General features: G+C 41.8%; 3 protein-coding genes across 3 annotated transcripts; 2 read left to right on the plus strand and 1 right to left on the minus strand.

Moving 5' to 3' along the window:
• Positions 1-574: 574 nt before the first annotated feature.
• Positions 575-14,818, plus strand: LOC141807319 (uncharacterized). The gene is made up of 17 exons (XM_074693239.1): positions 575-716; positions 1,375-1,481; positions 1,646-1,764; positions 1,864-2,027; positions 2,127-2,285; positions 2,366-2,816; positions 5,227-5,328; positions 5,980-6,070; positions 7,726-7,946; positions 8,033-8,275; positions 8,362-8,460; positions 8,640-8,833; positions 8,911-9,085; positions 9,234-9,390; positions 9,469-9,622; positions 9,862-9,973; positions 11,921-14,818. Exons 1-17 carry the CDS (start codon positions 696-698, stop codon positions 12,094-12,096), a joined length of 2,745 nt encoding a protein of 914 aa, XP_074549340.1. The 5' UTR covers positions 575-695; the 3' UTR covers positions 12,097-14,818.
• LOC141807320 (ATP-binding cassette sub-family F member 2) lies at positions 14,805-20,360 on the minus strand. The gene is made up of 15 exons (XM_074693240.1): positions 20,258-20,360; positions 19,345-19,492; positions 19,032-19,244; positions 18,746-18,928; positions 18,458-18,629; positions 18,236-18,331; positions 18,051-18,153; positions 17,789-17,884; positions 17,378-17,497; positions 17,195-17,284; positions 16,203-16,313; positions 16,059-16,121; positions 15,840-15,968; positions 15,556-15,759; positions 14,805-15,460 (listed from the first exon to the last, which is right to left on the minus strand). Exons 2-15 carry the CDS (start codon positions 19,478-19,480, stop codon positions 15,344-15,346), a joined length of 1,833 nt encoding a protein of 610 aa, XP_074549341.1. The 5' UTR covers positions 19,481-19,492; positions 20,258-20,360; the 3' UTR covers positions 14,805-15,343.
• Positions 20,361-21,715: 1,355 nt separating this feature from the next.
• chpf2 (chondroitin polymerizing factor 2) lies at positions 21,716-27,163 on the plus strand. Its single transcript, XM_074693945.1, has 4 exons — positions 21,716-22,962; positions 23,400-23,964; positions 24,842-25,024; positions 25,348-27,163. The coding sequence occupies exons 1-4, from the start codon at positions 22,691-22,693 to the stop codon at positions 26,620-26,622; spliced, it is 2,295 nt and encodes a 764-aa protein (XP_074550046.1). The 5' UTR covers positions 21,716-22,690; the 3' UTR covers positions 26,623-27,163.

The following is a 27,163-nucleotide window of genomic DNA, read 5'->3' on the forward strand; positions in this document are numbered from 1 at the left end:
ATAATAATAATAATGATAATAATACAAGTTTATTTTTACAGCACTTACCAAATATGGTTACCATTTTCTTTGGAAATTAAATACAAAAGCGGGGTTGACAACTTCAATGACAACTTTAAATCCACAATAATAACAGAAGGGTAACAAACCCTGTAAAAGGCAACAATACAACAAATTAATAAGACAAAATAAAACATAAGAAGAATTTTATAAAATCTGATTAGAAATATCAAATTTGGAAGTAAAAAAAAAACAAAAAATAAAGATTCTGAGAATAAAGACAACAGCATTTTGAGGATTCAAACAGTAGGTTACCTCAGATGTGTACACTGTTGCATCAATGGAGAAATAAGTTTCAAAATTTCTACTTAAAAACACGTGTGACGCTCATCTAATACCTTTTTAAAAAGTTTGTGCTCGTGTAACATTCATTTTTAGTGTTGATTTCATTGGTGTTTTTAAATGTCAGTGTTTAGAAAAAACGCAGAAGTACACATAAATTATGTACCTCTTGGCCTTCCATACTCGTTGCGTGTGCGCGGTGTTGATTGGCTGCTCTGTTGTTGATATTCTGTCAATCAAAACATACAGAGGGAGAGGTCAATGAAGCTAGCACAGGAGCTCTGGAAGTCAATAAAGTAACTTATTTATCAAAGTCGCACGTCAATATCCCTGAATTCACCCCAAACAACGGCATGAGTTCTTCATCCTCTCCGGTAAGCTGCGAATAACTGAGCTGTGCTGCTTCTTTATTAGCTACCGAGCTACCTTAGCTTTAGCTTCGCTGGAGGACCTAGCGTTAGCTGTAGTTTAGCTTGTTGTTTGTTATTAAGCTTTAAAATGCTGACACTGTTGTGCACTTATCCTGGATGGGACACAGTAACTGACAAAAGCTTATAGACCAAAATCAGCTCAGATTTGCTAAGGTGAAAGGACGATCTTTTGAGCATATTAGTCTGTAATAACGAGGGGAAATTGTAAACAAACGTTTGCTCTCTCTCATAGCTATTGATTTTGGAAGACAGAAAGCTAAATGCTTTTAAAATAGCATGCAACGTTAGTTAATAAATCCATCAGAAAGACCATGAACCTTTCATTGATGTGTGAGGGGCTTTGTTGGTATTTTTAATATTGTTTGACGTTCAAACAAGGATATTTAAATGCAACATTTTTTATTATAACTTTATCTCACTCAAGTTTTCTAACATTTTAATTTAATATTAGCTTTGTATCAGTTTATGTAGTAACTACTCATATTTTTTTATTTTTTTCAAACGATCTTATGTTATTTTGTTTTGTTTTTTTTGAACCACCACCCTTTAATCTGCAATAATATGCCTTTTGAGTTTTTCCATTTGTCATCTTTCTCGTCAGACGATCGGGGAGTTATTCCTCATCCTCAGTGAAATGGGTTTTTCAGAGGAGCAGATCCAGGCAGCTGTGCAGGCTGGGCATTTCTCTGTGGCAGATGCAGCTGAGTGGTGAGTCACCTCAGACTCTTTCTTATCTTTTATACAGAGTAAGTGTCCTTCAGCTCTGTAAATACTGCTTTTTGAGCTAATTCCATCAACTTTCTTTACCTTCAGCTCTGTAAATACTGCTTTTTGAGCTAATTCCATCAACTTTCTTTACCTTTGGTTGATAGGCTCCTGCAGGGTCAGTATCCACGACACAGGTTGGTGAAGCAGTCATCACAGCCGGCTGATACAGCGTTTTCTGCTTTCAATCCACCCAAAGAGGCAGCAGGCACTTCGGATAGCAAAGGTATTACACAGAGCATTTCAAACCTTTTAATCATGTAAGAAATACAACGTTTAGGATGCGAGGAAATATTTGTTTTTCTATTTTTGGTTCTTACTCTAGCAACATCTCCTTCATTGGTGTTGAGGCCATCACTGTCATGCAACCTGTCTCCTGAACCACTACCCATTGAGTCACGCATCAAACAGGACAAGAGTGACTTTGAAGAGCAGGAGAGACAACGTGTCGCTCAGGAGGCCAGAGCAGAGAGAAAGCAAAAGAAGCAGGTGGGTATTGTTAAAAAAAAAACAAGCTGTAGTGCACTGTCACTGAGTTTAATCTTTGAAGTTGTTTTTAATCTCAGATTTTCTGATTTTTTCGACCAGGAGCGTGAGTTGGTGTTGAAGCGAATCGCAGAGGATCGGAAGAGCCTTCAGCAGAAGAACCAGACTAGCACCGCCACAGAGACGTCTCCCCCCAGTAGTCAAGGGCAGAAGCTTGGAGGGAAAGTTCAGACCAACATTGACAACAACTGCATCCTCATGGTGAAGATTTCTTTGATTGTGTGCTGGTGTCATATGCTGCAGGAATGCTTTTTGTGTAACAGACATGTTTTCTGCTGCAGATCCGGCTGCCGTCTGGTGAGTCCATGCGTGAGCGTTTCCCAGCTGATGCTCCTCTGCGCAGCGTCGTGGAGCACATCACCGGACGTCACCCCTCCCTCCCCTCCTTCTCTCTCCTCCAGGGTTTCCCACGGAAACGCTTTGGGGAGGCGGAGCTTGCTTGTTCGCTGCGCTCTCTCGGCCTCACACCGAACGCTGCGCTTTGTATACAGACCACTGCTCCTGAGACACTTCAGGAGGCACAGAGTCCTGTAGATCCTCCAGCAGTGGAACAGAATGAGCCACCTCCATGTGTGACACCTCCTCAACCACAGATCCCTGTCCTGGAAGGGATGGGAAGGCGGGACCTTGTTCCTCCTCCTCAACTGCCCAATGAGCTGTGGGAGGAGGCGGTGAATTATGCAGGAATACCTGGCGCAGGTCCTTCACTGTCTGGGCCTTCTCACTTCTGGGGTAAATGTTAAATACTGTAAACAAATATTAACCATCAATTGATCTTAAAAATAATTTCAGGTTTGCCTCACACTGATGAGAAAAATTACCCACGAGTGAGATTCATGCATTAATCATTCTGCAGAAGTGTAAAGCTCCCTGTCAACATTCCTCAGGCAGGAGTGATTTAAAACTTGGCTAAGTTGTCGGAGCATTGTTGTTGCTCTGCTCTCAGTGTGTCTGTAACAGACATAAACATAACGTAATACTAGATGCTAAAATGACAAACAGAACATCCGTATTTGCTGACCTGTGAGTGAGAGTAGCTGGCAGTGTAGTGGCTGTGACAGAGGGCAGAGCACAGAGACACACTGCAAGAAGAATTGAGAGCAACTTCACCTGCAAACAAACATAATCATTCCCCTTTCTGGCCACAATAAGAAATAAATGACTCTTTCTTTCTTTCTTTCTACTTTCTAAACTTCAAAAACTGTTTTTCCTCAATACTTTAGAATGAAAAAGAGAAAGAATTATATCAATTTTAATCCTTAAAAATACTGAGAGTTTTGACAACCTTTAACTGCACAGACTGTTGCTGCAACAGATAACCATATAGCCATTTTGGGCTCCATGGTTACAATGCTGCGTTCCATTTGTACTCAGAACTGGGAAGTGAGGAGTGGGAATGACGTCATCTCCGAGTTCAGCATTCCAGTTGCCAAGTAGGAAAAGCGTACCATAGCAGCAGTATTTCTGTATATAAACATCAGACAATACTATATCAGGGTGTCCGCAGGGTCTTAAAAAGTATAAAAAGGTGATAAATCAATTTTAGGGAAATTAAGGCCCTTAAAAAGTCTTAAAAAGTCTTAATCGTGGTTTTATGAGGTATTTAATTTTACAGGTATTCAAGCTTTGACTCCAAAATATCCATGAATATTTATTTTCCTCCTCAGGACTGTCCTCATTCGGCTGATAAAGTTATAAAATAAAATAGAATAGAGTAGAAAAGAATTACTTTATTGATCCCAAACTGGGAAATTGTTGTGATCACAGCAGAAATTGACGGAGTCAGTGGAAAAATACAAAAAATAAAAAGAATGAAATAAAATATATGTGTAAAGACTTTAGTAACAAAAAGATACAGCAATAAAGATTGTGAGAGGAATATACACCAGCTATAAATTGATGTCACTACTAGTTTCAAAAAGCGAAATTAAATACAACATTAAAGCAAATCACACAATCTCAGGCACATGTCCTAAATTTTGATAATGATGAAATAATTCCTCAATTTTTTCAGCAAGTTGGCCTTGAATAAGTCTTGTTACTTGTTGTGGGGTTGTCCATAAACCTGCCTTTAGTTTCATTTATTCTTTCAAGCTTTATTCCTTCCTAGCTTACATAATTTCTGTAAAAATGCAAACTACAACTGTTAAAGAGGGGTTGCCAACAACAACTCAAAGTCTTTAAGTCTTTGAGTCCGATAAATATCAATACTCAGTATAATGTAATAATGCTAAAATTTAATATCACAAAGTAATGCCACATTTTTTTCAGGTGTGGCCCCAATATACTTCTGTACATTCTTAAAAAAATGTGAAAAATTCTTTATTTTACTCTTTTTCCCTTTAGAGGTTGTGCAAAACTGCAAGGTGGGAGAAAAATCTCCTTAGGTCATTACCCTCGTGTAATGGAGTCATGAATCTACAAAGCTGTTAGCGTATGCATGACTACCAATCTTAATTATTTTGATCTTGCTTGGTAAAAAGCCAAGTTTGTCACAGTACACTTAGCCTCAATTGATTTTTAAAACATGTAGAAGCCAATCAATGTGGCAAGGCAAGTTTATTTATAAAGCACTTTGCAGCAACAAAGCAATTCAAAGTGATTCACACATAAAAAAGAATCACTACAAAACATTTAAAAATCAATTAAAGAATAAGTAATAAAAGCCAGCTGTAAACAGGCAAGTCTTCAAGCTGAGAGTTTCAGCAGACCTGATATTTCCTGGGAGGTTGTTCTGCATACTTGGAGCATAAAAACTGAACGCTGCTTCTCCATGTTTGGTTCTGACCCGTGATACAAAAAGCAGGACTGTCTTAGACAATCTGAGCGGTCAGGATGGTTCTTACAAGTAACTCCTTTGTATTAATGTTTGATTTTGGAAGCAAAAACAGTGTCAGAACTGGTGAGTTCATTCAAATTATCCCAAAATCAGAAAGTGCACAAGGTGAAAATGCAGTTTTCTCAAAGGTACAGGCTTTAGCTTTCATCTAAAATTAATAATGAACTTGACAGCGTATTAGTTTGTTACTGGATGGCTCATTTCTCAGAGGATTTGGTGATAAAGAGCACAATTCTTTATTCAGAAAAGAAAATTAGAAACAGGACTTGAAATATTAAATATATTTCTGGTGGTGTTCAACAGGGCGAGGTCAAAGGTTGGTACCCGGAGAAGCTGAGGACGCCGCTGGCATAGAAGTCGAAGGAGAACAAGAAGGAGAGGATGATCCACCCTACATGCTTAACGGTATAGCTCCATGAGTCCAGGGTCAACGTGGACACCTTGTCTCTTCTGTGACCCACTTTTCCCCGCCTCCATGCATCTCCTTTTTCTTCATCCAGCGTGGAACTTTTTGTTCTCCCACCCCCAAACTTTTCACCCAGTTTCTCTCTTTCGGCTGCAGGAGTAACTTTCATTCATTTTCTACTCTCTCTGGTTACATAAGTCCCAGCCTGCACAGTCATCAGACTGACCTCCCTGGTAATGAGAGTCGTATGTAAGAAAGATTAGGATTAGGAAATATGTAGGTGAATGCCCCATTTCTGACAAACATATTGCACACAGGGTCAGAAGTGCTGATCCAGACCGGCGGGAACTGAGCTCTCAAAGTGCTTACAGCTGCTCAGCAAATCATATGCAGCCTTTCAGAGCATGTGGTTCAGATATAGTACCCCTGAAACTGGAAACTGGAAAGAGCTGACTCAGACTTAGAGCTGGAGAATCAGAGAACAAGAAGCAATGATGCTGATTAGAGGTGTGGGAATTTTTCTCTTTTGCATAAACTCCAGTACTGCAACTGTATTCTTTTACCATTGACTAATAATGTGCATAGATTTGTGCAGGTTTGATGTCTTTGATTTCCAGTATGGGTAATATCATCATGGATTATTTTCACAGGAATGCCGAGGCTGCCTTTCTTTCCAGAGAACCGGTTTCGTGGAGAGTTTGAGCCCCGGCACCACTGGCCAGAGCAAGGCAATCGGCTCAGGTAGGTTTTTTTTAACAGAGAGATAATAATGTGACCTAATGCTCAGGATCAGTGCATGTCACTACAACAATGGTTAAAAGTATTTTGTAGAAAGTTATAGTTAAAGGTCCCATATTCTGCTCCTTTTCTGCAGTTTGATATGGATCATTGATGTCTTCATGAAATGGTAGTAACATGTTTTGGTCCAAAAAGCCAATACATCAACACAGCAGCATTGTTTCCAGGCTCTCATAGCCCCTCTGTTCAGAACGGTCTGATTTAGTGGGCGTGACCTTCATATGTAAATGAGCCACCGCTGATACTGCCCCACTCTTCAGTGTCACTGAGAACGGCGCCACGAGCTCCAAGTGCACAATGTTTAGAAAACAGCGAAGCTCGTTTACCGTAACATTACAGGCTAAAACAATAGGCTAACCGCAGCTTAAGTTAGCATCCTGAAGCTAACACAGAGACAGGGGGACACTGAGGAAAAGCTCTTACATCTGCTCCACAGCACACAGCATTTAAAATACTCACATTTCCAGGGTCCCAGGTTTGTTGGTGGATGGTTGGTAATGCGCCTGGATTCAGGACCAGTCTATTCACTAGCCCTCTGGTGTACTGTCCATAGTTGGAAAAGCAGTCGGCCGTGAAGTGACTAGCACACACATGCACAGTTTTACTGAGTGTAGCTGGAACATTTCCTTGATAAATGAACTCTAGCCACTTAGTCTTGTCTTCTTCTGAGATGGGAAGCTTGTGTATGGAACTATGTGGCTGTTTACAGCCAAAAACAGCCACAGTCTATTATCTTAAATGACTAAGTGTTGCAAATTGATCTGCAGTTTAATGGACAAACAGTCCTTTGTTGGCCTTAAGGTTTTGATTTATTGTTCATACAAGGGCAATAGATTATATTATATATTATATTTATATGTCATAGAAATCTCAACCGTTCAAAATATTTAGCTCTGAATAAAGCTTCAGATCCTCATGAGACTTGCTAAAATGTTGACATCATCACAAAAGGATCTCCTAATTGGTTAGTGGCACGTTGAATGGGCGTGGGCCTCAAACACCAAGGTTTTTGACCATAGCTCTGCCCAAACCCAGTTTTGCCAGCTCAGTGACTTTTTTCCACAATATTTAGCAAGTTTTCACACCCGTCTATTGATTCTAGTCAAAGTCAAAGAAACTGGCCACAAATTTAACGACTTTTACGGATGTTGTTAAAGATGTAAAGGCATGCATCGTTTTTCCTCTTTTCTAAATTAGCAGTGAGTGCTGCCATGGGCCTCTTTAAGTCTTGTTTAAAGCTGATGAGAGGCACTTTTGGTTTCTTTAAGTTGTGTCGCCCCCCTGTGGACAAAGTCGCACTTCTTTAAATCTTAGCTAGTCTTTTCCTTTTTTTTTCTGTCTAATGTGATTAAGAAAGCATCAGCTTGGGTTACCATAATGTAGAACACATGTGGCTGGTCCCACTTCACTGGCTGCCTGTTTGGGCCTGAGCAGATTCTGAGCTGCAGCTGCAGATGTATAAAATAGTATAAAATGTCAGTTCCTGCTATAAGAAATTTCTCCTGGTAGGTTTTTGTTAAAGGACTCAATCATTGGTTTGAGACGGAGGAGATCTGAAATGTAAAGGAGCCTTGTGTCTGTGTGTCTTTGTGTTTCAGGGAGGCTCCAGCCGAAGACCCAGCAGACCCTGAAGATGGAGGTCGAGTTGCTCCTGTCGCTGCAGGTTTGGCTGCAGTGGAGCGTCTCCAGAGAGCTGCTCAGCAAGAAGACCCCCGTGCCTCACAGGGACAACCCTCCCCCCCGAAGAGACCGTTCAGGACCCCCAGCGTGCCGTCCCTATGTGCCTTGGCCACCCGCGCCACTGTCCACCTCATGACCGGTAAAAGACAGCGCAGAATGATGAGTGCGACTCACAGATTTGTCAGGAAACGTGTCTCACTGCTCTCTTTACTCACTGTCTGTCAGCTCCCAGCATGCAGTACAGCAGCAGTCTGGCAGGACTCACCCCGGAGCTCGCTGAGCTTCTGCTCAACCACATGTCCCGCGAGAGGCTGCTACGTCCACGCACTCTGGAGCTCTTCTTTGGCTGCCCTTTGCAGAAGTTTGTCCTAAACTGTTACCCTTACTCGACTAATGAGCTTCTGCGGCAGTTACGGGCGTTCACGGCACTGAAGCACCTCAGCTTGGTCAACTCACCCCTCATTACAGGTACGATTGTTCTCCAAGAAGGGAGTCTTAAATCATTCATTATACATTTTCTTGAGTTAACTTTTCTGTATTTTTGAATCTTCCAGACTCCGGCCTCTCAATCCTGTCCAGCCTAGTCAAACTCCAGTACCTCAACCTGGCCTCCTGTAGCAAACTAACAGACTCCTGCCTACAGCAAATCACAGGTTGGACTTCAAACAAACCAACTCTCTTTCAAGGATTAGGATGCTGTTATTAGAGAGAATAAAATGTTATGTAACTCCACCTTAAAGGCATTTACGTGCAAGAACACCAGATCCCAACATAAGCTGCTCTGTGCTCAGTGTTTGCTCTTTGTGTTGAAGTTTTGTGATTTTCCTCCCAGGATTAAAGAACTTGTGTTACCTGTCGCTGGACCACACCAAAGTGACAGACACAGGGATGGTTCTGTACCTCCAGTCGGCGCCGTCCTGCCTCTCTCAGCTGAGCCTGAACCAGACGGCTGTGACTGAGGCCACGCTAGCCGTTCTTCCCGGCTGCGTACCACAGCTACGGCTCCTCAGCATCAAGCAGACAAAGGTACTTCAGCTTTACCTGGAAACCTGAAGGACTTGAAAAGAATTTCCCTCCTGACGTTTTGTCCCATTGTCCGTCAGGTGAAGGATGTGTCTGCTTTGGCGCGGCTCCCCAGCTTGCAGACTCTCAACCTGGACGGGACAGCGGTGACAGAAAGCTCTCTGGAGCACCTCGCCTCACACCCTGCTCTGACATCCCTTAGCTTGGCTGGGATCCCCGTTGCAGACGGAGATCAGGCTCTGGAGATCATCTCAGGTCCTTAAATTGAAATAATCATTGATCTAACATTTTCTGTAAAAGTGCTGATGCTGATGCTTTCTCTCAACTTCTTTCTGCACTCAAAGAAAAACTAAAATGTTGTTTTTAAATAATATTTCTAAAGACTGTTTCTCTTGTCTCGCAGGTCTGCGATTGACTCAGCTGACCCTGCCTGGACGCCACTCTGTCACAGACAGCGGTTTGTCTTTCCTCTCCAGACTGTGTCTCCTGTCAGAGCTGGATCTGACCGACTACACACAGGTCACAGATCAGGGAATCAGCCAGCTGTCCACCATGAACAGGTAAATCTTATCTTCTCTACCTGTTTTTGTGTTGTTTTGGAAACATGTTTGTCTGAGTGTCGTGTTCGTTCTGTGCAGGTTGAAGAAGCTGTCCCTCAGCAACACTCAGGTGACGGACGCAGGGCTTCCCTCTCTGCGGGGTCTACAGGAGCTGCAGGAGCTGTGTTTGGACCGGACGGCGGTCACCAGCAGAGGAGTGGCAGAACTCATCACCTGCCTGCCACACCTCCAGGTGAATAGATTTACAGATTAAACCTTGCTTCATTAAGTCGTAGACCCTTTTCAAACCTGTTGATATAAAAACATGATAAGCTTGGCTTAATGTGAGGCTCAGACAGTGGATAGAACTGATTACCTAATGTCCAATATGTTAATTTATGTTATACAAAGAGGATTTGTGACTGGATTAAATGTTAAAAGGAAGATTTTTTTCAGCGATTTTAGAGTTTGGTGTGTTTTTTCCTCTTTTAGGTGTTGGGGTTGGCCAGTACCCAGGTGGGAGACACAGTCGTGAGGAGAGGTCTTATCCGCTGCAATCACCTTGTGAAGCTAAATCTCAGCCGCACGCGGATCACAGACCACGGTAAGATCAGACTTTAAATCTTTTAAGCTTCTTGATCGCAGAAAACAGAAGCAGATCTATTGCTGTGATGCTAATTTTCCACGTGGAAATAGAGTGTAAGAGCTTAAATTTGTATTTTTATGTAGATTATTGAATTCATATTAATTTTATCTTACCAAAATAGGACGCTGAATGTGAGTGGGTTTAACAGCAGTTGTAAGCCATTGCTGGCTCTGACATTTAAAGCTGGGACAATTGGCTTTTCTCCCAATTTTATTCTTTTAAGATTTTTGGGATGCCAATTCAATTCGAATTGCAATCCTTCAATATTTCTGATTTTCCAGATTTTAAGTTTGCTTTTTTAACATCAGACAGATGTGACAAAGTTGAATGATGATGATGATGATGATGTCTACAGACTATCAAGAGCCATATCTTCCCAAAAAAGGCACATCACATGTGAGTCAATTTTTAGGATTTATTCAGGGGGGTCGGACCACAGACTGTATATAGAGTGGACAGCGTGGCTCAGCCATTTATCATTATCATCGGTTTTGATGCCAAAATTCCTCCGTCACAGGCGCAGCCATTGAGCAGTTGTGCAGATGATGAGGGATTCTGGGAGAATCTGAGTGGAGCTTGGTGACAAAAATAATAATATTTTTTTTCTTTCAAGAGTCTAATCACTTCTTGACTCTACCTACCAACATATTCTACAATCCCCGAAAAAAAATACTGGCTGGAAAGCCAGATTTTTTAACCTATACTGCAGCCAGCCACCAGGGGGAACAGTTTTTGTGGCGACCTCACTTAGAGCCGAGCAAGCGGATGTCCATTTTTTTACAGTCTATAGGTCTGACATTATGTTAATAGATAGTCGATGAGATGCTATGGAGAGGATCTGTTTAAATTGGACTGCATCGCCATCTTTTGGCCTGGAGTCTCACACACACACTGTCATAAGAAGTAAATTTTAACAAGGCATGTGTTTGCTTTGGAATTAAAGTTTTTACCCGATACAACGCGCTGAGGTAAGGTTTTTATCAAGAGTCACGTAGCGCTGTTGTTTGAAACATAACAACAAGCAAACGTTGTAAGTTTGTCCCGTAGTTTAACAGCTGGCTGCACTTACGAAAACTGACAGCTCTGTGCTCTAAGGCATGTCCGTAATGTATAATTTTAATGAATCCTGGTTATTTCCTGCCAGTCATCCACCAATCAGAGCTAACGTAACCTCACTCTTCATTTTATTGATAGACTCTCAAGTTTGAACAGACCACTGCAGAATAACTGCTGACTGTGGGTTGGAATGAACATTATCACAAACAGATTAGCCCCTGTGTTAGCCTTAAGCTTGGGCTGTATCACTTTCCTGTTTGGCTTTTCTAGAGCAAAATCCAGTGTGGAAGCTAGGAAGTAGCATTTCTAAATAACCTATAGTGGCGCTGATAATCTCATTTCAAAATGTGGAATACGATCAGGCATATACCTAGAAGAGAGACTTTTTCAAGATAATTTAGAAACTTCTCACAGCCCCTTTAAAAATTTTAAAACAAAAAATCCCAATAGTTATGTGAATTGATTTTTTTCTCCTACCCCTAGTATTTGGCATGTCATGTAAAGGAAGGATTAAATCACACGTTGGTTTTATGAAGGGTTTCAAAAACGTGACTACACTGAGCTGGTTTCTTGCTGCCCCCTGCTGGTAGCTTTTGTTAGTGGTGCTTCATTACTTTTTTTAACTACCACCTTCTACAGCTGCCTACGCAACTGTCAAAGTGATTGCCAGCATTACTTTATTCCTTTATTTTGTTCTCCTCATCCTCCTCCTGCTGCTGCTGCTGCTCTTTTTATTTGCACTCAGCCTCATCCTCTTCACATTTTTATACTCTGGTTTTGTGAGTTTGATTTTAATCTGGCTTGCTTGGTTGGTTGAACAATTCCCCTGATTTCCTCTTTCCTCCTCAGGTCTGAAGTTCCTCAAACATATGCATCTGGCTCAGGTGAATCTCGATGGAACCGGCGTCAGCCTCGTGGGTATTGCAAACCTCCTCTCCTTCACAAACATCAGCAGCATCCGAGCCAGCAACACTCGCACCATTTCCCCCGATGACGTCTCGGACGAAGAATGGGAAGCCCAGTGAGTGTCCGTATCTTGACTTGGTCCTCACATACTGTCACATTCAGGTGAACGCACCTCGTTCCACTGAAGTCCCCCTACTCCCCCCTGCCCTGTAACACGCTGACACCTGAGGACACTCCGACAATCGGCAAACACTCCTTCTACTTGCACTGTTTCAGCTGCAGCTAGTGCCACTAATCTTTCAATCATGCACGCTACCAAGTTGAAACCTTAAACAGGAGCCTTGTGGCTATTTTCAACGTTTACATGTATTTATAATCAATCTGTATTTACTGGCAAAAACAGACAAATTTTACCCGTGGAGAATTTAACCGACTAACTCCAGCAACAGCTTTAAAGCTTTACCCGCAGCCTTAGAAGTTGGAGCTGCCTGCGCTCCTCTATTTAAGCAGGAAGATGTTGAATGATGGAAATGTAACTTAGATCACAGCATGTATAATCAGATTTTAAACTAACAAACTGCTATGTGTAGAATTTAAATCAAACCTCAATAACAAATTTTCACTTTAAGGAAAATATTTTCGAAAGGCTGGGACAAGAGATAGTCTTCCTGAGCTATATTAATGCAATGTTGGATAAATTAAATGGTTAAATTATGTTTAGATAACTTGATGATAATCTGTTTTCTCAGATATTTGGCTCTATTGTTTTTTTTTTCAGGCAAGGGTTAAACACTCCTGCAGATGATGTCAGCTACTTAGGGAAATAAAGATTTTTTTACTTTTTCTTTCGTTTTGGTGAAGCTACATACTTAGAAGGCTAGACATGTCCGTTTGTTTGATTTTTACATCCATAAAGGTTAAAGTCAGTCCTGCCACCGTGACACATATTCATACCATATCTTGACTGATCTAGCATGTCTGAGGATGTAGGCCACAGTAAAACAAAATGACTGATTTTTTACATAACAAGTCACTGTTCAAGATCATAGTTAAAATTTATTTGTAATACACAAGATTTAAGTTACAAGACTAAGGTCAAAATAGTCATAATGTACGAAATAAAAGTTGATTGTTACGGGATTATAGTTGAAAATTAATTTATTGTGTATGGGATTAAGGGCGTGGTCACACTACTCCAATAGGAACCAGGCTTTGGCGGGCGTTTGTATCACACACGCGCATGGCCCTACGTCATCGTGAAGCGTCTGTTTACATGAAGCGTGATGTCATCATTATCAGCACAATGAGACACGGAGAGCACTGCTACAACTTTAGGGACTTTTTGACGTATGGTTAGTCATTTTGGCCCGACACAGCCCTCTAACACCTCCGCTTTGTTTAAAATGATTGCCGAGAGGTGTGCTCGCGGCGATCATACGTCATGGATTACACGCGCTGTCCACATGCTTGTGCTCGTGCTCATGCAGTAAACTGCCCCGACGCCCAAGAGATAACGATCCAACAAGTTGATTGAACTCGCAATAAAGATGTCATGTCTCAAGATTATTGACAAAAAAATTGTATAATGTACGAGATTATAGTTAAAATAAAACTTTAAAGTTATGAGATCTACGTCAACAAAGTCATATTTCACAAAATCATTGTTAAAATAAATTTAAAGTGTTAGTAGATTAAAGTTGAGTTTATTCTAAATGTCACAAAATTTTAGTCAAAAACTTCATACAAGGTAGTAATGTCAAACGATATAAGTCAGTATAAAATCAGAATGTGCAAGATTATATATTTAAAATTAAATTGTAACGTTACCAGATTCTGTCAGGTACATTCATCTGAATGTTAAATTATGGTGAAAAAAAAGTTTCTAAAAGTTTTAACATTAACCAATATTGTCACAATAAAGACTGTAATGTTACAAGACTATCAGCAAAATAGTTATGTATGAGATTAAAGTCTATAAGAAATTAGGATCTGAATTTGTCAGAATTAATTCAAATTTAACGAGGTAATATACTTCAGCATGTCGCCTGTAATTAAGTTGTCTTTTCACAAAATTAAATTTTAAATCTCTTAAAGTTACGACTTAATTGCAATAGCATGATTTCACCATCAAGCTAACTGTTTTACTGTGGCCCTTACCCTCTAACATAAATTATGACACGTTAAACGTTTTGATCAAACAGGATCTGTATGTGTAGTTCCATACTCTTTTCTTGTGATGTCGTTAAAAGTTGACACAAAATCGTCAAAATTAGAAATGTCTCTCAGGGAGGTAAATATGTAAAACATAAAATTTATTATAAAGAATTACATTTTGTGAAACAACTTACATCAGTTAATTGTAAACTGGAGAGGTGATGGGAAAATTGGACTATTTTTACCATTCAAATTGACCAGAAAAATACAGCTTTTACAATCACTCCAGTTCAGTTCTTTGTGATGGCGCCTGTGTAGGTATAAGGTCAGTGTTAGCAAAATGTCACCTTAAAAAAAAAAAGTGTAATTTACCCATTAGGTGCATCCTGGAGATGCTTTAAATTCATTTATGAGTGGAAAACAGACATTACATGCTTTTGTTAGGTTTTGTTATGCAAAGAAATGCCAGCATTTTTGAGTTGGTCCAGTTATTTTCAGAGGACGTAGTGAAAAGTGTAGGGTCGAGTTTGCTATGAGGCTCAGAGGCCAAAATCCAAAGCAACTTCTGTAAATCACTCCATGTTTTTTTGTCTTGTTTACAGAGATGTAAAATAGTTTATTTTCCCTAACAGTTTTTGATTTTTGGAAACAAATACTATATTCTTTAAGTTTTAAATGAATAATAAAGGCTTGTAAATCTACCCGTGCTGTTTTTATGTTCTGTTTATTCAGACAAATCTTTATTGCATTACATTGTTAAATAAGGCAGAACTGCTCTTTTACACAGAAAAAGTCAACTTTTAAATATCATAAAATATGACCTAAAAGCTGCTGCATACATGTGGGGATATAACAGAACATTTGGAAAAATAAAACTTTTCTGTGAAGACAGCACAATGGAATGCATTCCAAAATGCACTGAGATGCGTCAGGTGAATCAGCCAATCAGAGTGCAGCCTGAGGTGAAAGAAAAGGGGAGGGGGGCAGGGCTGGAGGGCTGGGGTTTAGCATGGTGCAGCACTGTCAAACCATGATTGAAAATTACAGTACAACATGTACAAGAGACGTGTCCAATAAGATGCATAAGAGATTGTTTCAGTTCCACTGCGGGTGTTTCCTGGAAAGCAAACAATCCTGCTCGTCCTCTCAGAGCCTGCAGGTCAGATCCATGATGCAAGGTAAAGGAGTGGCTCAGAGTGTGGTTGTGTTTATTTAGATGTCATGCGTTTGTTTTTCAATCTTTGATTTCAAGTGCTCCTTGTATGCCAGGATGTCCCTATTCCACTTTGTGATGGTTTGATTCTCACACACCCAGATCTCCTGAGCCACCTGGAGAAAAACAAACATTGTTAGAAAGAGGAAGTCAGATCCTGGTGTTTGTGAAGCCATTTTCAGCTAAAACTTTGAATTTATTCAATGCATACCTGTTGAATTAGCCTGAAGTCGTGGCTAACCAGCATCATGCCACCGTCAAACTCGTTGACAGCCTCTGCCAACGCGTCAATGGTCTCGATGTCCAAGTGATTTGTCGGCTCATCGAGGAACAGCATGTGAGGATTCTGCCAGGCCAGCCAGGCGAAACACACCCGGCACTTCTGCCCATCGGACAAATTCCTGATCGGACTCACCTGGAGGAGAGACATCCAGGGTTATTTCAGGAAGCTGTGAACAAAAACTCCAACTTCTCTCACAGGACTGATTGTCCTACCTGCTGTTTTCCCGTCAGCCCGTACCGACCGATGATCTTCCTCATCTCCTCTTTTTCTTTGATCTCAGGGAAACACTTCATCATGTACTCCAGAGGAGACAGATCCAGCTCCAACTGCTCTGTCAGATGCTGTAACACGACCAGACACATGTATTTTACTTCCTGAATAAACTCTACTCTTATTAAATGCAGGTACATTGAGGAGTTCTGGTGGTTTACCTGGTGATATCTGCCGATCTTGACGTGAGAATGTTTGCGGATCATGCCGTCAGTGGGAAGGAGCTGTTAAGATGGAAGAAAAATCATTCTGTTGCTCTTTTTTAAAAACAGTGGCAGGTAAATATGGAAATCCACTGTATCTACCTCTCCCATAAGCAGCTTCAGCAGCGTGGACTTCCCTGCTCCATTGGGCCCCACCAGTGCAACTCGTGTGTCCAAATCAATACCGAACTCCAGGTTCTTGTAAATGTGCGGCTACAGGAAATGTAAAAAGTTAATTCAGGGATATGCTTGGATCTTGGAAAACTTGAATGCATAGTGGTGCCTTGACTTGCAAGTTTAGGTCAATCCATGATGGAGCTTGTGACTTTAATTACTGGTCAAATTAATTTTCCCATTGAAATGAATTGAAATGCCATTAATCTGTTCTGGACCCCCCAAAACAGACCATGTTTTTTGTTGTGTTTTAAAATAAGAAAAATACACTTCCTAAGAACAAATAATGTTTAAAAACAAAAAAATAGAGGGTAGAAGAATAAACTGAATTTATCAAGTATAACGTACAGGACTTATCTTTGAGATCAGACGACCTCAGATGCTGATTGAGGTGGCGTGAATAACTGAATCTTATTGGCCGATTTTGACCTTTTGAGCTCTGTTTTATCCGCCTTTTTCAGATTGTTTCTAAATGAGTTAGGCAAGTGTCATCAAGTAGCACTGTTGCATGCCCTGTCTCAACTTTTTGTTGGCGTTTCTTTGGAATAAAATCTGAAAGTTTAGCAAAACAACTGCAAAACACATATGCAAGCACAACACTAATGCTTCCACCGTGAGCTAATGGCTAAGAGTGAATAATACCGGATGGATGTTGAGGCGTTCACTGTGGCTTCTGCTGCACCAACGATCTGTGGGGTGTTCCCAGCTCAGGACTTTTGTTACATATCGACCAGTTATTACATTTCAGGTTTTATTGATTTGTTTGTAGATTACATTTCAGATTGTTGTTACATTTTGGGCTCCAACACACTCAGACCAAAGCAAAAATTTGTCTGAGAAACTGCTCATGTTTTGATAAACTCATAAGTTGGGACACTCATAAGTCAAGGTACCACTGCAGGATCATGTAAAGTACTCACTGTGTTGTCGCTGTACTTGAAGCTCACATTCTGAACCATGATAACAGGAGGAGGAATCTTCCCACAGGGAGGAAAATAAAATGACAGAGTCTGCAGGAGAAAGAGGTCAGTTTTAGAACTATCTCCAAGGGTCACGATTGGTCAATTTTTCAATTTAGGCTAAAGATAGAATTTTCCAGGTACCTTGTCATTCACAACTTTTTCAGTCAAGCCTGATGCCACCATCTTCTGCAGCGTCTTCTCTTTGCTCTGAGCCTGTCGCGCCAGCTTTGCAGAGCCATGACCAAACCTGGCAATGTAGTTCTAAGAGGAAAGAGGAGAGGGAAAAAACAATCCCGATGTGTTCAAGGTTTGTTTTTTATAATTGCCAATCAATGGAAATTTAATTTAGCTACAATCTAAAGAGGTAAACATCAAACATTTGAGTTATGGTTTTATCATCTTTAAATGACCTTAATTAAAAAGAGACAAAAATAGCTCCTCTAATTAAAATAGAAATGTGATTTTATGACACCCTGAGATAAGATTGGTGAAGACTCATTTGGTTGACTTTGTGCAGTGACCATCTTCCACCACTTGGTGTCACTCATTCACCTTCATGTGTGCTATCTGGTCCTGTTCCCAGTTGAAGCGCTTCATCTGATTCTCTTCCAGCTCCTCTCTGGTCTTCACATACTGGTCATAGTTACCCTGGAAGCAAAAATAGATTTGCACGGTCATCGGACGAGGCAGACTACAGAGACACATATTTAGAAGCAGCCCTCCCCCAGTTTCCTTATTAAGCTTTATGAGATCATATATAGCAGACGCTGTTCGCCTCTTGCTTCCAGGTACCCCAGGCTGGTGGAGCTCTCACCGTGTAGTATTTCAGTTTCCTCTGATGCAGGTGGATGATGTTGGTGCACACACCGTTCAGGAAATCTTGGGAGTGCGAGATGAGCACAAGGATTCGCTTGAACCTGGCGTTAAAAAAGAAGCAGGATCAGTGATGCATCATCAAATGCTGGACTCGTCTAAGTGAGGATGTGGGTGTCAGCTTACGATTTCAGCTCCTCCTCCAACCACACACAGGCGTCCAGATCCAAGTGGTTAGTGGGCTCATCCAGCAACAGCATGAAGGGTTTGATGAACAGAGCTCTGGATAAATATAGAAAGTTGTCAAAATATGAAATTCACATTTAACTTCTTGTCTCTGTACATTTCCTGAACCATAACTGTGCACTGTATTTTGTAAATCACGGAGGATGCACTTGTTTCTTATACCTGGCCAGAGCAACACGCATCCTCCATCCTCCACTGAAGTCCTTCAGTTTCTTCTGCTGCATGGCAGAGGTGAAACCCAAGCCGTGGAGGATCCGAGAAGCTCGCACCTCTGCCTTGTCTGCGTCCAGCTCCTCCAGGCGCTCGTAGAGCTCCATGAGCTTCTCACACTCAGCTGTGCACAGAAAGGCGAGAAAAAAGGTGTTTTCTAAAAGCTGCTGTAGGTGTAATCTCTTGCTTCTACTACAACTTTATGCTCATTTCATTTACTTTGATTCATCTGTAACTTACAGTCCTCATGGGCAAGTCTCTCAGCCTCCTTCTCCAGCATTATCCTCTGTTCGTCCACCTCCATGACGCACTGTAGAGCTGTTTTTTCACTGGGCGCCATCTCCCGGGTCAAGTGGTAAATATCAATGTGCTCCGGAATGGGAATTTCACGATGTCCGATGGCCGACAACAGCATGGATTTACCTGGCAGGTGAAAGTAGAAAAATTAATTCTCTTATGACAGAATTAAATCAAAATGTAGCTTTCAACCACTCAGTGTTTTCAAACAGGTGTAAAGACCTCTTACCTGTGCCGTTTAGGCCAATGAGCCCGTAGCGTCTCCCCGAGTTGAGCTCCAGACTGGTGTCTGCGAGAAGCTCCTGACCGTGGAAGGTGAGCGACAGACTGCTGATGTGAACATCAGTGCTATTGGGGTGCGAGGCCAACACGCCTGTCACTGCCCTGGCCTCTGTCTTGGCCAGCTCAAATTCGTCCAGTTCCTTTGTCAAACTCGCAACACCTGAAAAATCAAAAATCAGTTTCACTACTTTGCTTCCAAAGCCATGTTAGAGTGTTGAGTATCTGTTTGAATTTAACAAACTTGGTGCAGATTTGCTCACCATTGCTCTCCGCTCCATTACTCTGCACCTCTGCTTGTTCACCATCTTTGACTTCTTCAGGTTTCTTGGTACGCTGGCGACCTTTTGCAGCCTCCTTCTTCTTCGCTGCTTTCTTCTTTGCTAAATCGGATGGCATTGTGGTGCGAAGCTGTAGAGAGGTAAGACATAAAAGAGTGAGGAGACAGATTTATACACTGTTCAGTTACCATGTGAAGAAAAATATGTCAAATCCTTTAGTTTTATCATTTCATGTCTAATCCTTGTTTTTTTTTTACTAGTTAAATAGAATCAGAATATTAGTAATGTGATAAAAACTGCTGTAGGTGTCTAATCGCTTACAGTATGTGGCAACAGAGGGAGATTAACCGGTGTCAAAATGTACCGGCATTTGAGCTCATGGTGCGACTTCGAAGCCCTGGTATTATGATACGAATAAAAACGTTCAATAACAACAACAGGCCTGACGGATCGAACAGAGGAAGGATGTTTGAGTCACCGCAGCTTGCTCTCTACAGTCCCACCTGCTCGCACGTTGAGCCCTGAACACCACATAGCCTGTTAGCCCAGCTGATGCTACCGGTAGCTGATGCCGCCAATACAAACGGCTCATATCCCATTACACAGTGAAGTTCTCTTATATATAGAGCCCTATAGCATAATAAGACATAATGTCATACACTAAAAGAAGGCTGTTTCAATTTATAGAAAAGCCTCGTTGACTGCGTTAGCTATAATGCTAAGCTAAGCTAAAATGCTAACCTGACGCAAGGCCCAAGTAGCTACGACGGGATCTGAAAGCGGCTAAATCAACCTTTAATGAGATTTTCACTTAACTGTGATTTATTTCAACAGTACTTTGTTTATGTAATCCCAATGTGTCGTCACTGTCACACACTGTAAATATCTCCCTTACCTTGATACGGAATCACTGGTTTCGGGAGCACAACGACGTCTCGTGTCCACTTTTCGCCGGGTGGATGTAGCCACTCGCCGAACCGCCAGACTGGCCATATATGGTGAAAAGGAGGCGGATACAATTCACGTGCCCGCCCCTTCAAGTGGCACTGCAGTATTGCTGCGTTCAAGAGCTCCTCGTATGGATCTATTTCCAGAGTTCAGCTGCTTTTTTTTGCTCCTACCACGAGCTCATCACTTTTATTTAAATACTTCACATACTTGGCTTCTAATGCATATTTGTTTTATGGATATTGAGTGATTTAAACAATCGTTTTTCTTTTTTTGTGATCAATGGTAGTTTCCACCCCTGAAAAATACAAAGATCTTGGCTAACATTTATAACGCTTAAATTATGTCAACTCTGTTAACTCAGCAAGAGAAGCGACATTCCTCCTAAATCACTTCTTAATGTTGGCCCAATTTAAAGGTGCTATGAGGATTATGGACAAAAACACCATTTGATGATGTGATGCTTTTGTAAAAAGATGTCCCTTGTCAAGGCTTTGGAGTTGTTTTTGAAGCAAACAAATGACAATTTCTCGGCTACAAAGCCACAAGGTAATGTATTTTAGCTATTTAGCATGTTGTTAGTTAAGGACAGCCCGGTACCTTGAGACTTGTCTTTAACATGCAACATTAGGGAATCCTGGCTATGTCTTACCAGTGCTCATCTACCAACTCCAACCTCACCAAGCAGAGAAAACATAACCTCACTTTTCATTTTATTGATACACTCTAAAGTGTGAATAAGCCACTGTAGTACAACTTCTTTATATTGGCTGGAATTAACATTATCCCAAACAGCTTTGCCTGTGTTTTGAATTTAAAATGACCTAAAATAGAAGAAATTATTTTCAGCAGAGGAAAGGGGGGATCTTGCTTCTCAACTCCCAAACTTTGCTGGCTGGTGTAATGTTGTTAAAGGGACTTTGCTGTAAATGGATTCACCAGGTCATCCATGAAAACAGAGAAATAGCATTCAAAAGTAATTCAGTTCTACTGATAATAATCTAATTTTGAATCGTGGATTTAGAATGGGCAAATGTGGAAAAAGTGAGCTTATTTCATATGTGAAATTTCTCAAGAAAACTATATCTCTGTTTATTCCGACACTACATGAACGCAGCACAAATGTTCCATCACTGCGTAATTGATTGCAGACTTAATTTATAAATCGATACAATGTGTTTTTGTTGGCTTGGATAGAGTAAATAAGCAAAAAGTCAATTAAAAAGGAAAAAAAACTTTCAGAGCCAACGTATTGTTAAAGAGTTATTAATGTATTATGTTTGCATTAACCCAAACACTTTATGAATATATATTATTTAGGGTTTATGGTACCATCTGTTAATATTCGCTGCGTCGTCTTTTGTAGAAGTTTTTCTGCGTTTACGTGGTCTTATCGAAGACTTACGGTCCCTTGAACACCAGCCGGAGGTGATGCTGCAACAGTAAACGCTCAGTCAGTGATGAGGAGGGTACGAACGACGTGAGAGGGGGGACGTTATTTCTACTGTGTGTGTGTGTGGCACTCGATATTTGAGGAAGTCAAGAAACTGGATAAAATGGAAGACGGGACGATACCTGACGCCTTTCCACATTTTTTAACGAGTAACAACGGGATATATGACATCGAGGGAGCGTACGTGTACATAGATCGAGGAGCGTCTTATAGGCATTAAAACAACGGACGCGATGCTAGCTTGTTAGCTTCCTCTTTGATGTTTGATAACGCTACCGTTGGGGCTTTGATTTGAGATACGGCCGTGAAACATTCGGAAGTGACATGGGAAAAGACCAGAAAGATAAAACTAACCCAAAAACGCAAAATTGACCTTGTGTATGAACGTATTGCTGTATTAGTTAGCCGGTATTAGAAAATGGTGTTAGCGCAACGCTAGCCGAAATTAGTTCGGCTAATTATCATACCGTTAGCTATAAATGCAAAAAATACGAACTAAAGCGTTTGCTTCTTAACATGACACCGACTGGGCAGCTTCCTCTTAAGACGAACTAAACGTTAAAGGTTTTAACCTTTTCTTTTTATCCAGCAAAGGGATTAATTACATTTTCCTTAAGCTTCATTGTTTAAGCGTATTAAATTAACAAGTTAATGATTAACCAGACTGCCCTTTATCAACAACATGTGTACTGTCTCGCCGCGTGATTTTTGATCGGCAGAGCTATTAGAAAGTATTTAACACAGTTTCAGCAGGAAACTATGTGACATTTGAGACACTTTCTGCAAGTGTCAGCACACCAGCTTCCTTATTTTTCTGAGAAAGTGTCTTCAGAGACCAGGAGAGTTGGCTCATCTCAGATGTCCTGTACTCCAGGCTGTAGATTTTTCCAGAACAGCTTCATCAAGTGGAACTCGTAACTGTCAGAAATGCGTCTTTCCTCTTTTTTGGCCGTGTTCAGGCCTGCTTTGCCCCTCATCCTCGGGCTGTCTCTGGGATGTAGTCTCAGTCTTTTGATGGTGTCCTGGACACAAGGGGACACCGACGACTCTTGTGGAGATGAGCTGGGCAATGGGGGTCTTTTCCTGGGGAGAGGAGATGCACAGAGGGACTCTAGAGATGGAGGTGGAGATGAGGACTTCCAACCACGTATTGTGCCCTATCACAAAGACCCAAACAAGCCGCATAAAAAGGTCCTCAGGTGAGTGTGGAAGTCATTTTATGGACAGAAAACTCAAAACACTCACTCAGAAAAATTAAAAACAGATTTGTCAGACATTCCTGTAAATTTCCATTGTGTGTTTTTCTTTTAGAGAGGACTTACTTATGTGTATTCCTTTGTTAATGAGCTTCAGTCGGAGTCCTGCCAGTGCCAGATGTGAAGCACAGTTTGCCTATTGACTAGAGATAATATCCTAATCTCTTTGTACAGACATTCAGTTGCTCAGCTGTAAAGAGAGCAGATGTCCTGAGTGACAGATTTAAACCTCTTCTCGTGCTGTATTTAAAATCCTTGGGCTGCAACAAGCTTCACATGACAGAATCTTAAATCTGACTCAAAAATACGGCTTCAAATGAAAAAAAAGTACTGTTAAGAAAGATTTTCATCTTATAAATGTGTCTTTTTGTGTCTTTCAGAACTCGTTATATTCACACTGAACTCGGCATCAGAGAGCGCCTCCTTGTTGGGGTCCTGACCTCTCGTGCCACCCTCAACACACTGGCAGTCGCTGTGAACCGCACAGTCGCCCATCACTTCCACCGCACCTTTTTCTTCACTGGCCTCCGCAGCCCTAAGGTGCCCCACGGGATGACTGTAGTCGCACATGGTGACGATCGCCCCGTTTGGCTCATGTACGAAACCGTGCGTCACCTCCACCAGCACTATGGATCGGACTATGACTGGTTCCTGTTAGCTCAGGATGACACTTACATGCAGGCGGACCGCCTCTCAGAACTTGTGGGACACCTGAGTGCGGGTCAGGATTTGTACATGGGTAGAGCTGAGGAGTTTATTGGTGGAGAGGAGAAGGCGCGTTACTGTCATGGTGGCTACGGTTATCTGCTGTCTCGAAGTCTGCTGGCTCGTCTGCAGCCGCACCTGGACACCTGCCGGAACGACATCCTCAGTGTGAGGCCGGATGAGTGGCTGGGCCGCTGCATTATTGATTATCTCGGGCTCAGTTGCGTGGAGGTGCACCAGGTAAAAAAAGAAGCATGGACAAGAGTAGAAACATATACACAACATATAACATATATACAACAACATATTAAAGAAGTCCTAAGAACTGAATGTAAATGAGGGGAATCATTACTTCTAAACTAGACTGATTTTAACCTAATAACACTGAAACATGAAAACATAATTTGGCTGCTTTTCTCCTCACAATATCACAGCAGTTCAAGGCTGAAAAGGAGGGAGGAACTTTGGCTGAAAGAGTAGTTTAGTAAAGTTGAAGTCAAACACAGAGAACTTGTAGCAACATGATTGAAAGTGAACCGGCCAACACTGTGGATAACAGTGATGATTCTGAGCAGCAAGAATTACATTTTGAAATGATTTACCTCTGCATTTTTTTCCACTGAACTTGAAGTTAAGGTGGTTAATGTTCCAAATTCCTATAGATCATGCAGGAGCTTTGCTTTGCAAAGTTGTAGAGGGGCGTTGGTCTTGTTTTTGTGTTTGTGCAGAAGCTAGAGTTCTTGTTGAACTGGTTGTTGGATTGATTCCTCGTCCTGGCACAATGCTTGGTGCATGCCATCCCGTCTCTCTCCTTGCTTTCTCTGTCTTTCTCTTGTCAGATAGAAGTTGAACTGCTAAAACTAAAAGGGAAACCTGAGGAAAAGTGTTTGAGGTGACCATTGATGAAAATATAAAATTCATCATATTCCCCTAGGATGGTCTATTCCGTAAAATTACAAGCAGCACAATCCTGCAACAGGGATCTGTTAGACATGTTTAGCAAGACTCTCTGTCAGGTGCATGTAACAACCAATGTAAATGTGCAATACAGTCTTTTTATTGTGTCCATTGTGCATTATACAGTTTCATCACACTTTCTTTTCTTCCTCTATTACAGGAAATGACTTATCGCTACTTTGAACTTGGGAAAAACGCAGACCCAGAGCGTGAAGACAGCGTGCGGTTCAAAAACGCCTTCACAGTCCATCCTGTATCCGAACCCAACCTGATGTACCGCCTGCACAAACGCTTCAGCAAGATTGAGCTGGAACAGACGTACCTCCAGATTCAACAGCTGCAGGTTTGTGATGGCTTACACCGCTCTCCATCAGCTGTAAACAATTATTATCTGATGGCACTTAGATTGCTACGTTGGGGATGAATCATGTGTGAGACGTGTACTGTTATTTTCTCCACCACACCCTCTCTCTTTTAGCCAGGGCAGAAATTATAGACTGATAAAATATTTAATAAGTCAGATCGCCAAGACAAGGATTAGAAGTTTCCGCAGAGGCATGAAGTGAGGTTAAATAGTTCCATCAGGTGGAAACTGTCAGAGTTAGACTCAACTTTGTGTTATTGTTTTTATGCTGTGTGTTTTACTCATTCTTGTGTACTCATCAGATGCAGATCAATAACCTGAGTGACCTAACACCAGAAGGTAAGGCGGGGGTCACGTGGCCTGTCGGAATCAACCCTCCTTTCAAGCCAAGAACCCGTTTTGAAGTCATAAACTGGGAGTACTTCACTGAAGAGCATATCTACTCTTGCGTGGACAGCTCCCCCAAGTGTGAAATGCGAGGTGCAGACCGTGCCGATGTCAACGCCGTTTTAGAAATCGCAGTGGAGCGCCTGAACGAGCGCTACCAGCCTCAGCTACGTTTCCGCAAGCGGCGCCTACTCAATGGTTACCGGCGTTTTGATCCGACGCGGGGTATGGAGTACATGCTGGACCTTGCGTTGGAGGCTTACACCCAGAAGGGTCACAGCCAAGTCATTGCCAAACGCGTTAACTTGTTGCGACCTCTAAGTGCCGTGGAGATCATCCCCATGCCTTATGTGACGGAGGCAACACGTGTGCAGGTGATCCTACCTGTCACGGCCCAGGATCAGGACTTTGTTGGGAACTTCCTGGACATGTACGTGATGAACACTTTGGACACTCATGATAACGTTTTACTCACGTTCTTGTTCATCTACGATCCTTTTGATGCGCAGCGAGTCAGCCAGACTGACGTGTTTGCTGGTATCAAAGCAATGATTGGGGAGGTGGAGAAGCGTTACGGTGATGTGAAGATCCCCTGGATAAGCGTGAAGACAGAAGTGCCCTCACAGGTCAAGCTAATGGACATCATCTCTAAGAAACACCCTGTGGACACGCTGTTCTTCCTCGCCAGTGTATGGACTGAAGTCAACGCTGACTTCCTGAATCGCTGCAGAATGAATGCCATCAGCAACTGGCAGGTGTTCTTCCCAATCCACTTCCAAGAGTACAGTCCTGCTGTCGTCTACCGCGACCAGCAGCCTTCTGCCGCCTCCTCTTCTTTTGCATCTGAGTCACTGCGAGACGGCCACTTTGACCGGCACGTCTTTGAGGAAGCTTGCTTCTACAACGCAGACTACATGACAGCGAGGACAAAGATGGCAGCAGACATCCTGGACAACGAGGAGCTGCTGGAGAGCATGGATGTGTACGATATATTTGTACGATACTCTGGGCTTCACGTGTTCAGGGCAGTGGAGCCTGCGCTGATCCAAAAATATGTGCGGAGAGCGTGTAACCCCCGGTTTAGTGAGGATATTTACCACCGATGTGTCCTGAGTAACTTGGAGGGTCTGGGATCACGGTCCCATTTGGCTATGGCTCTTTTTGAACAAGAGCAGGCTAACAGCACCTAAAGACCCGGCCTTTCAAACGTGTTACACACACTGCCTGAAGAACTCACAAAAACAATGTGAATCATCTTACGGTGCTGTTCTCCGTAGAATGCAATTCGTACTCTTTTGTTTGGCAGAAAGCATCAACAAGCAACATGTTGCTTTTGGTTGTATCGACAGAGTCTAATTGTTTCCTCCTGCCAAACAACTTTTGGCTTCAAACGTGAGCACGTCTGACTCATGACTCCACAGCTCTGCGTCTGTCACGTCTCGGCAAACTCTGAGTCATGGATTTGCCTTCTTGCACAACTCCTTGAAAGTGGACTACTTGTTTTTCTGCCACTGATGTATTCTCACAGGAGCTGAGCAACAATATTTATATTTCCAATTTTCAAAAAAGGAATCAAAGAGGTTTTGTTTTGAAAAAATAAATGAATATTTAAAAACTAAGGGAAGCTCGAGTCACAAGTGCTCCTCAGTGAAGCTGTCGAAGAAATACTGGAAACAAGCTGCCTTTTCTTTTGAGTGTTGATTTTTAAAAAAGTATTAAAAAAGTGATATT

This window comes from Halichoeres trimaculatus, unplaced genomic scaffold (genome assembly GCF_033239565.1).
Source record: "Halichoeres trimaculatus isolate MK-OKI-2021-1 unplaced genomic scaffold, fHalTri1.1 fHalTri1_scaffold_18, whole genome shotgun sequence".
Taxonomy (NCBI): Eukaryota; Metazoa; Chordata; class Actinopteri; order Labriformes; family Labridae; genus Halichoeres; species Halichoeres trimaculatus.

Coding starts and splice junctions, on each gene's coding strand:
- LOC141807319 (XM_074693239.1), top strand. CDS start 696: ATGAGTTCTTCATCCTCTCCG. Junction 1,765..1,863: donor AGGCACTTCGGATAGCAAAG/GTATTACACAGA, acceptor TTCTTACTCTAG/CAACATCTCCTTCATTGGTG. Junction 8,834..8,910: donor TCAGCATCAAGCAGACAAAG/GTACTTCAGCTT, acceptor ATTGTCCGTCAG/GTGAAGGATGTGTCTGCTTT.
- LOC141807320 (XM_074693240.1), bottom strand. CDS start 19,480: ATGCCATCCGATTTAGCAAAGAAGAAAGCAGCGAAGAAGAAGGAGGCT. Junction 17,498..17,788: donor ACCAGATAGCACACATGAAG/GTGAATGAGTGA, acceptor CTTTCCTCTTAG/AACTACATTGCCAGGTTTGG. Junction 17,285..17,377: donor AAAAAGTTGTGAATGACAAG/GTACCTGGAAAA, acceptor TTTCTCCTGCAG/ACTCTGTCATTTTATTTTCC.
- chpf2 (XM_074693945.1), top strand. CDS start 22,691: ATGCGTCTTTCCTCTTTTTTGGCCGTGTTCAGGCCTGCTTTGCCCCTC. Junction 22,963..23,399: donor CCGCATAAAAAGGTCCTCAG/GTGAGTGTGGAA, acceptor TGTGTCTTTCAG/AACTCGTTATATTCACACTG. Junction 25,025..25,347: donor TCCAGATTCAACAGCTGCAG/GTTTGTGATGGC, acceptor TGTACTCATCAG/ATGCAGATCAATAACCTGAG.